Source organism: Tachyglossus aculeatus, chromosome X2 (genome assembly GCF_015852505.1).
Source record: "Tachyglossus aculeatus isolate mTacAcu1 chromosome X2, mTacAcu1.pri, whole genome shotgun sequence".
Lineage (NCBI taxonomy): Eukaryota > Metazoa > Chordata > Mammalia > Monotremata > Tachyglossidae > Tachyglossus > Tachyglossus aculeatus.
The window spans coordinates 27202239-27214669 of record NC_052100.1 but is presented as its reverse complement, the minus strand read 5'-3'; the positions used below and the strand labels follow the sequence as shown (position 1 = coordinate 27214669).

The window sequence follows — 12431 nt, the reverse complement described above, 5'->3', positions numbered from 1 at the left end:
AATGAGCTTTACCAGCGGCACGCGTCGTCGTCATCATCGGTGGTACTTACTGGGCGCTTACAAGGTGCAGAGCACTGTACTTTCTAAGCGCCCGGGAGGGTACGATACACCGGAGTTGATAGGCGCGTTCCCTCTGTCCATCTTGAGCAGCGGAAGGAAGCCACTGGAGGCTGATTGGTGGCCGACTGGTGCTACTCAAGTCCAGCCACCGATCGAACAGCTTTAATAATAATAATACTAATAATGATGGCATTTGTTAAGCGCTTACTATGTGCAAAGCACTGTTCTAAGCGCTGGGGGGATATAACATGATCAGGTTGTCCCACGTGGGGCTCACAGTCAATCAATCAATCAATCAATCGTATTTATTGAGCGCTTACTATGTGCAGAGCACTGTACTAAGCGCTTGGGAAGTACAAATTGGCAACACATAGAGACAGTCCCTACCCAACAGTGGGCTCACAGTCTAAAAGGGGGAGACGGAGAACAGAACCAAACATACCAACAAAATAAAATAAATAGGATAGAAATGTACAAGTAAAATAAATAAATAAATAAATAAATAGAGTAATAAATATGTACAACCATATATACATGTATACAGGTTCTGTGGGGAAGGGAAGGAGGTAAGATGGGGGGATGGAGAGGGGGACGAGGGGGAGAGGAGGGAAGGGGCTCAGTCTGGGAAGGCCTCCTGGAGGAGGTGAGCTCTCAGCAGGGCCTTGAAGGGAGGAAGAGAGCTAGCTTCGATCCCCATTTACAGATGAGGTAACTGAGGCTCAGAGAAGTTAAGTGACTTGCCCAAGGTCACACGGCAGACATGTGGCGGAGCCGGGATTCGAACCCATGACCTCTGACTCCAAAGCCCGGGCTCTTTCCACTGAGCCACGCTACTTTAGCCAAGGACCATCCAGGCCTGGGTCAGGGGAGAGGCGGGTTGGGACCGGGACTAAAGGGAAGACCCAAGGGAGATTAACAACCTTGATGATGGTAGTAATCCCTGTCTTTCGCAGAGCAACGGGAAACAGCGTGGCCCGGTGGAAAGACCACGGGCCTGGGAGTTGGAGGGACCCGTGTTCTAATCCCCGCTCTGCCACACGTCTGCTGTGTGGCCTTGGTTTCCTCATCTGTAAAGTGGGGATTTAATACCTGTTCTCCTTCCTACTTAGACTGTGAGCTCCCTGAGGGACTCTGTCCAGCCTGATCAGTTTAAATCTCCCCCAGTGCTTAGAAAAGTACTTGGCACATAGAAAGCGCTTAACAAATACCACAGTTATTCTTATTAAGGAGCTGACACGCCAGGTTGGTATTTAATAATGACGGTATTAGGAGGGCACCCTAATCCTAATCAGTATTTGGAGTACCCAGTTGAATATTTATCCCATGCGACATCCCGGAATCAACAGGTCCGATCCGCAGCCCTCTTTTGACCTCTCAGAGAATGGATGCTCCCCTTTAAGAATGTCGTGTGCTTGCATTAAAGATTTTTCTTTCCCCCACCCCATTCCCTCCCGTTTGTCTTGTTTGAGAAAAATGCATGTCCTTTGTGTTTATTTTCTCCTACCAGAGAGAGGATGAGGATGGTCATGATATGGATAGTTATCAGGTATTGCTGCTCTGCCTCTGCTGCTGTCGCTAATGCTGCTATCAGTCCTGTGTGGCATGGGGCGCAGGGCTCTTGGCGTGCCGGCAGTTGCCAAGGGAGAGGGGCAAGGAGGAGGAAGAGAAGGAAGCGGCTCTCCAATGCTTTGGGCAGCTCTGGACTCAGTAGTTTTTATCGAGCGCTTACTGTCTGCAGAGCGCTGTACTAAGCCCTTGGGATTTCCCTGCCTGTTCATTTTAACCACCAGTTCAGAAGGGCCGGTTAGGGGAGACAATTAATTATCCAACAGGCAAGCCAGTGAGCTCCGGAATCGGAGAAACGGAACCTCCTCATTGTCGGCTGCCCGCCCCGGGTCTTTTGTGGATGGTGAAGGTGCATCTAAGAGAATGGGTTTGCTTTTTTTCCGCAAATCAGGATGACCATCCAAAGACAAAGCCCGTGTGGGACCTGGAAACTGGAAAGTCATGAGCTCTTGGGGTCACGCTCCCCGATTCAGAAAAAGTTGATTTTCCTATTCCAAGTCGGTTTTAAGACCTGGGCGATCCAGGTGTGAAAAAGTGCAGCACCGAATCGTGGAATGTCACTGACGGCTGGGGTTTATCGATCCCGTCCTGCTGCGGGGAGCAGAGCAGAACCAGAGTGCTCCTGTGTGTGGTTAGAACAGCCCGAGGAGAACCAGGGATCTGGATTCTGTTCTCAGTCACGCTCTTTCTCCTCCATTAGTTCCCAGCGAGTTCCTTTACCATTCTGAGCCTCCGTAAGCTGAAAAATGCCAGTGATGTCTTTGGCGGAACCGCTGGAGGCCATCTATGTGGGGTAGAGATAAGATGGGCCCAGCAAAGCATTCGGGGAGAATCTTTAGCCCAACTTAGGGAAGAAACCAGGAAACCTTAGAGGGACACACCAGTTTCCGAGGGTTCAGTCATCTCCGCCATGCCAGTTAGACCACTAATTTCCCGTGAGCTGCCGTGGTGTCACGGAGGACCTTCAGGCAGATTTCCTCAGGCGTGACTGCGCATTGGCTATTGCATGGCAAGGTTTGGGGTGGCCCTAATGGCAGCAATGGGGAATGGAGTCTTTGGGGCTGGTGTGAAGCATCCTCAGGCTAACCCGCCTTCTCCGCCCCGGGCAACGTGAGAACCTCCCCTCCAACACACACACACACAGCCCTCCACAGCAGGGTCTGGCCGCTCTGTGATTTTTGCCCTCGCCACGTCTGCTTGCTTGGAATCTCAGCTCCTACCCACAAACAGCTAGCTACACCTCAGTCGTTTTCCCAAGTGAAAGCTTAAAACCCAGCCGTCCGTGGGCGCCGTTTGGGTTTTCCAGTTCTCCGGTCTAATCGTCCGTCGGAATTAAGGGCACTCCGATTTCCGGGAAAACGCGGTCTCTGATCGGCAGGCAACGTTAACGACGCCTTCCTGCTCTCGTGCACATTAATCCCACGGCACCGTTTCTCGGCCTTGTCTAATGAAGAGTCTTTGCTTCAAATTACGTATGCCTCCTTACCTCCAAAGTTGATTGCAATCAACAGGACAGTGTTTTCCCACCCTCCCCAACAGGAAGAAGATTTGAACTGTGTGAGGGAAAGGTGGTCTGACGCGCTCATTAAACGCAGAGAATACCTGGATGAACAGATAAAAAAAATCAGCAATAAAATCGGTAGGTGAGCTTGAAATGACGCCTCTTCGCGAAATGGGGTGGTGGGAATTTTTCTCCTCTGTCGGACAGTCGGATAGTATGAACTACTGGAAGGCTAGATGAAGACTGGATATGGGTGTCATGCAGAACACACCCAGGGCTTCTGATCGGAGAGTGTGAGGGAGGATCAGGGGCTGGGGAGAGAGGTGGGGGAATGACAGGCGTGGGGAGAGAGAGAAAGAGAGTAAGTAAGCGCTCAATAAGTACGACTGACTGACAAGAGAGAGGTGTTGGTAAGAGGCAATAGAGGTGGAAGGTCATCGAGAGAAACGGGGTCAATTTGGGGTCATTTTCCAGATAAGATTTCTCTTGATGACTGGGGATAGTTCAGTAGTTCAAGCGAATGAAATCTAAACCCCGGATTAGGTCGGCATCAAATCAGCCAAGTGTTCATCCTGTAGTTGTATCTGGGTAATAATAATGTGTGCATTACGGCTATCCAAAGGGGAGATCAACCAATGGCGTTCATTCATTCAGTGGTATTTATTGAGCGCTTACCATGTGCAAAGCACTGTACTAAGCGCCTGGGAGAGTTCACTGCAACAGAATTAGCGGACAGGTTTCCCTGCCCTTAAGGAGCTTATAGTCTAGAAGGGGAAAGCAATGTAGAACCGGCACCATTTGGGGATTAGAGATAGGATTCCTGTTCTTGACCCTGACTCACTGTGTCAGGGGCTTTCTTAAGACAAACAAGTCTCTTGGAAGTGAAGAAAATGTCCCCGTCTCAGGCTTCTCCGCTGCTTCTGGGTTAGTTACTGGGCCAGTCTCTCACTAGATATTAGAAACTTCCTTGGGCTGAAAAAGGCAGCAAAAACTCAAGGAGACTCTGGGAGCCAGAAGTTCAGGCATGGACAGGAGCTGTTGCCAGTTTTGAGTGTCCACCTGGCAGGTGTTCCCATTCGGCCGATTTCTTACCTCTGCTGAGCTTTGGTTTGGCTGACCCTCAGTGGGAGGGCGGTGGCACAGTTGTTTCTGTCAGTGGACTAAAGGGTCCTTTTGGTAGCTGTTGGCTGTTGAACCCACTCACTTGTTGCTGCCCATTTCCTGGCCCTCCCCGCCCGCCGTCTTGCCCTGCAGAGAAAACCGAGGACGACACGGAGCGAGAAGCCCGGCTGGTGGAACAGTGGGTGGGGCTGACGGAAGAGAGGAACGCCGTGCTGGTGCCCGCCCCGGGCAGCGGGATCCCCGGGGCCCCGGCGGATTGGTAAGTGCCGACGGGCAGCCACCCGCCACGGAGCCGTCCCTGGCCGCTCCCTGGGAGGGAGAGCTCGCCGTGGGAGATGGCGGAGGGGCCTCCTTGTCAGAAGTGAGGCCTGGGGGGAAGGCAGAATGGCCTTACGGGTGTAGACTAGGGGTGGGGCTCTCTGTCCCTGCCCTTGCTCAGTTCATGTGCTGCTTTATCTTCTCTCCATAAAGCAAAGGGAAAACTTCCAAGGACAGAATATTGTCTTTCTTACTAACACCTTCTTGGGGTCCACAGTTCAGATAGAGTGGAGGGGAAGCTCTCTTTTTCCCTTTCTCTCTCTCTCTCTCTCTCTATCTCTCTCTCTCTCTCTCTCTCTCTCTCTCTCTCTCTCTCACACGCACACACACACACACACCCACCCACCCACCTTCCCTCACCTAATAATAATGGCATTTATTAAGCGCTTACTATGTGCAAAGCACTGTTCTAAGCACTGGGGAGGTTACAAGGGGATCAGGTTGGCCCACGGAGGGCTCACAATCTTAATCCCCATTTTACAGAGGCGGGAACTGAGGACCCAGAGAAGTGAAGTGACTTGCCCAAAGTCACGCAGCTGAAAATTGGCGGACCTGGGATTTGAACCTGTGATCTCTGACTCCAAATAATAATAATAATAATGTTGGTGTTTATGAAGCGCTTACTATGCGCAAAGCACTGTTCTAAGCGCTGGGGTAGATACAAGGTAATCAATCAGGTTGTCCCACGAGGGGCTCACAGTCTTCATCCCCATTTTACAGATGAGGGAACTGAGGCCCAGAGAAGTGAAGTGACTTGCCCAAAGTCACACAAGCTGAAAATTGGCGGAGCTGGGATTTGAACCCGTGACCTCTGACTCCAAAGCCCGGGCTCTTTCCACTGAGCCACGCTGCTTCTCCTAATATATAGATGGTTCCCAAGCGCTTAGTACAGTGCTCTGCACACAGTAAGCGCTCAGTAAATACGACTGAATGAATGAATAGATGGTTAAGAAAATACATTGCCATATTACCATGGAAGCAGTGAGGCCTAGGGGATAAGGCACGGGCCTGGGCATCCGAAGAAACTGGGTTCTAATCCGAGATCTGCCGCATGTCTGCTCCGTGACCTTGGACAATTCACTGTACTTCTCTGGGCCTCAGTTACCTCACCTGTAAAATGGGGATGAAGACTGGGAGCCCCATTTTGGACAGGAGCTGTGTCCCTCCTGAATAGCTTGTATCTACCCCAGCACTTACAGTGGTGCCTGACATATAGTACGTGCCTAACAAGTATCATAAAAAATATTCTGTCTATTACTAGCAGCAGAAACTTAGTGAACAGAATGCACGTACATCTGTATCCGTTCGTCCATGTTCACGTGTGTATGTTAGATGGGTATGATGCTATATACCCATTCTCAGACCGTAGCTTAGGTGTGTGCAGCCAATCGTAGCTGTCAGTAGTGGGTCTGGGTGGTGGGGTATTGCTTTTCATTCATTCACCTGTATTTATGAGCGCTTACTGTCTGCAGAGCCCTGTACTAAGCACTTGGGAAAGTACAGTACAACAATAAACAGTGGCATTCACTGCCCATAACGAGCTTCTAATCTAGAGAGCTCTGTTTGAGTACATTTGGTACAGTGAAATCAAGACCCCTGGTTATGGGGGCCAAAGCCCACAATTTTCCTACATCCATTCGGCACCAACTCCGCCCTCAAGCCTCTCCCTTCTCCCTTGTGGCACCTGTTTGCCCCTCCTTCCCATATTGGATATTCTATATGTTGCCTATATGTCCCTATATGTTGTCAACTTGTACTTCCCAAGCGCTTAGTACAGTGCTCTGCACACAGTAAGCGCTCAATAAATACTATTGATGATGATGATGATGATGATGATGATATTCACCCCACTCCCGCAACACTTACGTACTCTCTTTAAATCGTATATTATAAATCATTTGTTCATATCAGTGTCTGTCTCCCCCCCAGACTGTAAGCTCGTGATGGGCAGGGAACGTGTATCTCTAAGCGGATAAGTGTGCTTAGTACAGCCGCGCAAATAGTAAGCACTCAACCAATACCATGGATTGATTGATTATTTCCCCACCCCAGGACTCCACCAACTGGAATGGAGACCCACATTCCCGTGCTCTTCCTTGATTTGAACGGTAAGTCCATAGACCCTCCCCTCCTTCCACCCGCCCCCCCGGGCCTCATGATGATCTTGCGATCAGCCGGTGCTTTGGGGAGAGTGGATGGAAGGGAAGAGAGAAGGGGAATTTTTGATCCTTTTAGATCTTTTAGACTGTGAGCCCACTGTTGGGTAGGGACTGTCTCTATATGTTGCCAACTTGTACTTCCCAAGCGCTTAGTACAGTGCTCTGCACACAGTAAGCGCTCAATAAATACGATTGATGATGATCCTTTCACGCAAATCCCTGAACCAGCCGGCCGAGTGGGACTTGGAAAGTCGTGTTTTCATCTGAGGGGTGGACTGAGGTCAGGGGTCAGCGAGAAGCAGCTTTCTGTGGAGTAATAATTAGGGTATTCGGTCAGCAGCTACGGTACCAACCACTGAGCTGAGCATTGGGCAGATAGAGGATAATGTAGCGACGGTACTTCCTTCCAGAACCGTTTCCGGGGGCATTATGATCTTAACGTTCCCGAAACGACACTTTTATTTCCCTGCACTTAGCGAGCACCTTTTTCCTATCGTCGTCGTGGTCTGGCCAGGCCGAGTAACTTTTGTTTCCCTCCTTGCACGTGCCGCGAATCGTGTCAGCCGACGACCTCACGGCCAACGAGCAGCTGGTCGGTCCTCACGCCTCGGGGGTCAACTCGATCCTTCCAAAGGAGCACGGGAGTCAGTTCTTCTACCTGCCAATCATCAAGCACAGCGATGACGAGGTGCTAGAGCGGGGAATGGTCTTTGGGAGAGCCGGGGAAGGGGAGCAAAGGCCTGGGCTCGCCCTCCTGCTAAAGAACTGCAGCGTATCTGCAGCTGAAGTCGTCTGCCCCTTTGCCCTTGGGACGGAGGATAATAATAACAATAATGGTACTTGTGAAGCGCTTACTATCTGCAAAGCACTGTTCTGAGCGCTGGGGAGGTTACAAGGTGATCAGGTTGTCCCACCGGGGGCTCGCAGTTTTAATCCCCATTTTCCAGTTGAGGTAACTGAGGCCCAGAGAAGTTAAATGACTTGCCCAAAGTCACACAGCTGACAGTTGGCAGAACCTGACTCCAAAGCCCGGGCTCTTTCCACTGAGCTACATGGGGGTTTTATTTATTTATTTTGCTTATACATATCTATTCTATTTACTTTATTTTGTTAACATGTTTTGTCCTCTGTCTCCCCCTTCTAGACTATGAGCCCACTGTTTGGTAGGGACCATCTCTATATGTTGCCAACTTGTACTTCCCAAGCGCTTATACAGTGCTCTGCGCACAGTAAGCGCTCAATAAATACGATCGATTGATTGATTGACTTTAGAGAGGGCCGACTCCCTCAGGTCCCATCTGATTGATTCCCATTCTTCCATCTCGGACCTGGAAGTGTCCGTCGGCGACCGGGCAACAGATAGGATTCGCAGTTGCTGGGACTAAGCAGGGAATGTGTCTGTTACATTGTTAGAACGTACTCTCCCAGGCGCTTAGGCAGGGCTTTGCACTCAGTAAGCGCTCAAAAAATTCGACCAACTGACTTATGGCAGTGGGACCCCTATAAGAAGTGTGCGTTTTGCCCCGGTGCCCTCTCCTCCCCTCACCCACCCTCCCGACCATGTCCTATTCATTCATTCAGTCATATTTATCGAGAGCTTACTGTGTGCAGAGCACTGGACTACGCTTGGAAAGTACAATTTGGCAACAGATAGAGACACTCCCTACCCAACGACGGGCTCACAGTCTAGAAGGGGGGAGACAGACAACCAAACAAGTAGACAGGCCTTGATAGCATCAAAATAAATATAGAATTATAGATATATACACACCATTAGAGAAGCAGCGTGGCTCAGTGGAGAAAGCCTGGGCTTTGGAGTCAGAGGTCCTGAGTTCAAACCCCGGCTCCGCCAGTTGGCAGCTGGGTGACTCTGGGCAAGTCACTTCACTTCTCTGTGCCTGTTACCTCATCTGTAAAATGGGGATTAAAACAGTGAGCCTCCCGTGGGACAACCTGATCACCTTGTAACCTCCCAAGCGCTTAGAACAGTGCTTTGCACATCGTAAGCGCTTAATAAATACCATCATTAATATTATCGCGCCTGCTCCTAGTCGCCTCCCCAGTAGTCCTGAGAAGCCGGAACCGGGCCCCAAATCATCTGCCGCTCCGGGACGGAAGCCCGGCCAGCATCGATGCCCACCCGGGTGCCGGTTTTGGGGTGCAAGTCCTGCTTCAGGGGACGGTCCCACCCGCTCACGGGAAACGGGCGGTTTCTCCCCACCCCCTTCACGTCCCTCCCCTCAGGTGTCAGCCACCGCCTCTTGGGACTCGTCGGTCCACGATTCGGTGCACCTCAACAGGGTGACGCCGCCGAACGAGCGGATCTACCTGATCGTCAAGGCCACGGTCCAGCTGAGTCACCCGGCCGCCATGGAGGTGGTGCTGCGGAAAAGGATCGCCGTGAACGTTTACAACAAACAGGTAGAGCTGGGGTGGGTGGAGGGACGGTCCATCCCTGCCGCGCCTTCAGGAGCCTCGGCTTTCCCTGAGGGGATCTTGGACCCGAAGCTCCTTATGAACGAGGAACGCCATAATAATAATAATAATTGTGGTATTTGATAAGTGCTTAGTGTGTGCCGGACACATTACTAAGGGCTGGAGTAGATACGAGCTCATCGAGTTGGACAGAGTCTATCCATTAAGGCCGCACTGCTTCTCCAGTGGGCCTACCGACTCTTTTATATCATACTCTCCTAACCGCTTTTTAAATTCTTTAAATGTTGTCTAAGTGCTGCCAGACACTGTCCCACGTGGGATGTGGACTATGTCCAACTTGATTACTTTGTATCTACCCCAGCGCTTAGAACAGTGCCTGGCACCTAGTAAGCGCTTAACAAATGCCATAAAAAAAATTGCACTAAGCACTGGGGTAGATACAAGCTAATCAGGTTGTGCCCCACATAGGGCTCACATTCTAAATTTTACACACGAGGCAACCGAGGTACAGAGAAGCGAATGACTTGCCCATGGTCACACGGCAGACAAGTGGCAGAGCCGGGATTAGAACCCGGGTCCTTCTGACTCCCAAATCCATGCTCTATGCACAAGGACACAAGTAAGCGCTTAGTAAATACAATTGATTGATGGATTGATGTGGACAAGACTGTTCCTTCCCAGATATGCTGGAGGGTCGGGTTTCTCATGGAGCCAATGAGTGTGAGTTAGTCGATCAAATCGGTCCATCAGAGGTACTTATTGAGCACTCCCTGTGTGCACAACACTGTACTAAGTGCTTAAGAGATTATAGTACTGTAGTACGCCAGGGTCCCTGGGGTAGATACCAGAGAACAGTGAATGAAATTCCCACAAGGCAGAAAGGGTGTGAATTACTTGAGGTGATCTACTATGCTCCCTTCAGCCAGCTTAGGTCAGAGAAGCAACGTGGCTCAGTGGAAAGAGCCCAGGCTTTGGAGTCAGAGGTCATGGGTTCAAATCCTGGCTCCACCACATGTCCGCTGTGTGACCTTGGGCAAGTCACTTAACTTCTCTGAGCCTCAGCTACCGCATCTGGAAAATGGGGATTGACTCTGAGCCCCACGTGGGACAACCCGATCACCTTGTATCCCCCCCCAGCGCTTAGAACAGTGCTTTGCACATAGTAAGTGCTTAACAAATGCCATTATTATTATTATTAGAGGTCTACACACTTTAGGCGCTCAGTCGGTCTTGTGAATTGATCGATCGAAAGTAGGAGGGCGGGGGAGGTGAAGCAGTGGAGAGTTGACTGCCCTAACTTCTAGCTGCAAAGAAATTGGGTTGAGTCCGTGTCTCCCCTCAGCCCGCTGAACATTTGGGGGGCCATCAGAGAATCTGAACTGCTAACGATTTCCACACTCACAGATCTTTAAAATTATATGTTGTATTTTGTACTTGTTCCTTGAGGGACAGCGGGACCTAGCGGAAAGAGCTCAGGCGTGGGAGTCAGAGGACTTGGGTTCTAATTTCGGCTCTGCCAGTTGCCTGCTGTGTGACTTCGGGCAAGTCACTTCTGGGCCTCGGTTCCCTCGTCTGTAAAATGGGGAGTCAATGCCTGTTTTCCTTCCTATTTAGACCGGGAGCCCCGTGTGGGACAGGGACTGTGCCCAACCTGATTAACTTGGATCTGCCCCACTGCTTAGGGCAGCGCTTGACACATAGTAAGCTCTTAAATATGATAATAATTATAATTTGTGCCACTGAAAACTCTGTCTTCTCTCTCCGTCCCTCCTTGTCTCTCTCTTCTCCTACCCCCCTTTTCTCTGTCACTTTCCATCCAGAGCTTTACACAGAGTCTGAAGAGAAGAATATCCTTGAAAAATATTTTTTATTCCTGTGGTGTGACGTATGAAATCGTCTCCAATATACCAAAGGTAAAATTCAGTCCCACAGTAGAGCCAGCTTCGTGCAAAATCCCTGTTCACACACTGAGTCCCTTTTAGACCGTAAGCTTGCTTAGGGCAGGGAACATGTCTGTCAACTCTGTTATATTGTACTTTCCCAAGGGCTTAGTAGAGTGCTCTACACACAGTAAGAGCTCAGCAGATACCACTGATTGATTAATCTGAAGTGTCCCGAAAGGCATCTAAAGTTGATACCCAGCAACTACCAGTTTAAATGATTATCCAGGCAAAAGCTCTTAGTTTAGTAGACGATATTTATCTGAAATTCGACTTGTCCAGCCGGGAGCAGTGTTAAGACTTCACCATTCATGTTGGATCCCTAAGTTCTTTGCCGTATCTGAACAGATTTTCCAGAAGTGGTTTAAACCGCATTCTGGTTCCGACCCACAGAGAGACACCAGAAACCCTGTGTCAGTTGTAATTCGGCAAAACGGGCTCACTAGAAGAAGGCCCAAATAATGTCCTCCGATGGTTTAGACTGGTGCCCTCCAACAAAGCCCCCTGCGTCTCGGTCCTGTTGACGGGGAGATGAGTCTGGGGGCTCCACTTTTGCAGAGATGGGCATTGTGAGATGGTTTAAGCCACACCAAACCCGCTCTCTCACCCCGGCAGTCCTGTTCCCCCCCGGGGCACGGAGGACAACGAGCGAGTAGGCGGTCAGGGGCGCAGCACACTGCGAAGAGCACGCAGAGCCTTCGTACACGAAGGACTTATTTGCGGCCTAAGCGCCCACAACCCAGCACCGAAGGCGCTGAAGCGAGCCGTGACGTGGACCCCGCCGGCGGTGGCTTGGGCGGTTTCGCCCCTGCTGGCCCCCAAACCAGGGATTCATCCCCACCCTCGTTGCCACTGTCGTCTCTCTGACCCTTGTAGGCGACGGAAGAGATCGAGGACCGGGAAACGTTGGCCCTCATGGCGGCGAGGAGCGAGAACGAGGGCTTGTCGGATGGGGAGACGTATATCGAGAAGTACACGCGCACCGTGCTGCAGGTGGAGAACAGTCTGAGTCTTGAGCGGCTCCGGCAGGCAAGTAGCGGGGACTGGCTCGGTGGGGCAAAATGATTCCCCCGTCAACCCCTCTCCACCCGAGAGCAGGTGGCTAATTACCCAGCCCCTCAATCACCTGCCAGAAGACACGCTGAACGTGAGACCCGTGCAGGATTGTGGCCAGCTTCAGTCCAGATGGACGGAACGTGTTCACGGATATGCCAGACGATCACTCTCCCTCTGCTTCAAAGCCTTATTGAAGACACATCTCCTCCAAGAGACCTTCCCCAACTAAGCCCTCTTTTCCTCTTCTCCCGCTCCCTGCGGCATCACCTCAGC

At 50.8% G+C, this 12431-nt stretch overlaps 1 protein-coding gene across 1 annotated transcript in view; it reads left to right on the top strand.

Annotated features, from left to right (window-relative positions):
• Positions 1 to 12431, top strand: part of KIF13A (kinesin family member 13A) — a 131911-nt gene that overhangs the window by 107262 nt on the left and 12218 nt on the right. The window contains 8 exon segments of the mRNA XM_038770774.1: positions 1568 to 1606; positions 3166 to 3265; positions 4382 to 4508; positions 6620 to 6675; positions 7290 to 7414; positions 8971 to 9147; positions 10983 to 11075; positions 11979 to 12131. Coding sequence (XP_038626702.1) covers positions 1568 to 1606; positions 3166 to 3265; positions 4382 to 4508; positions 6620 to 6675; positions 7290 to 7414; positions 8971 to 9147; positions 10983 to 11075; positions 11979 to 12131 — 870 coding nt within the window.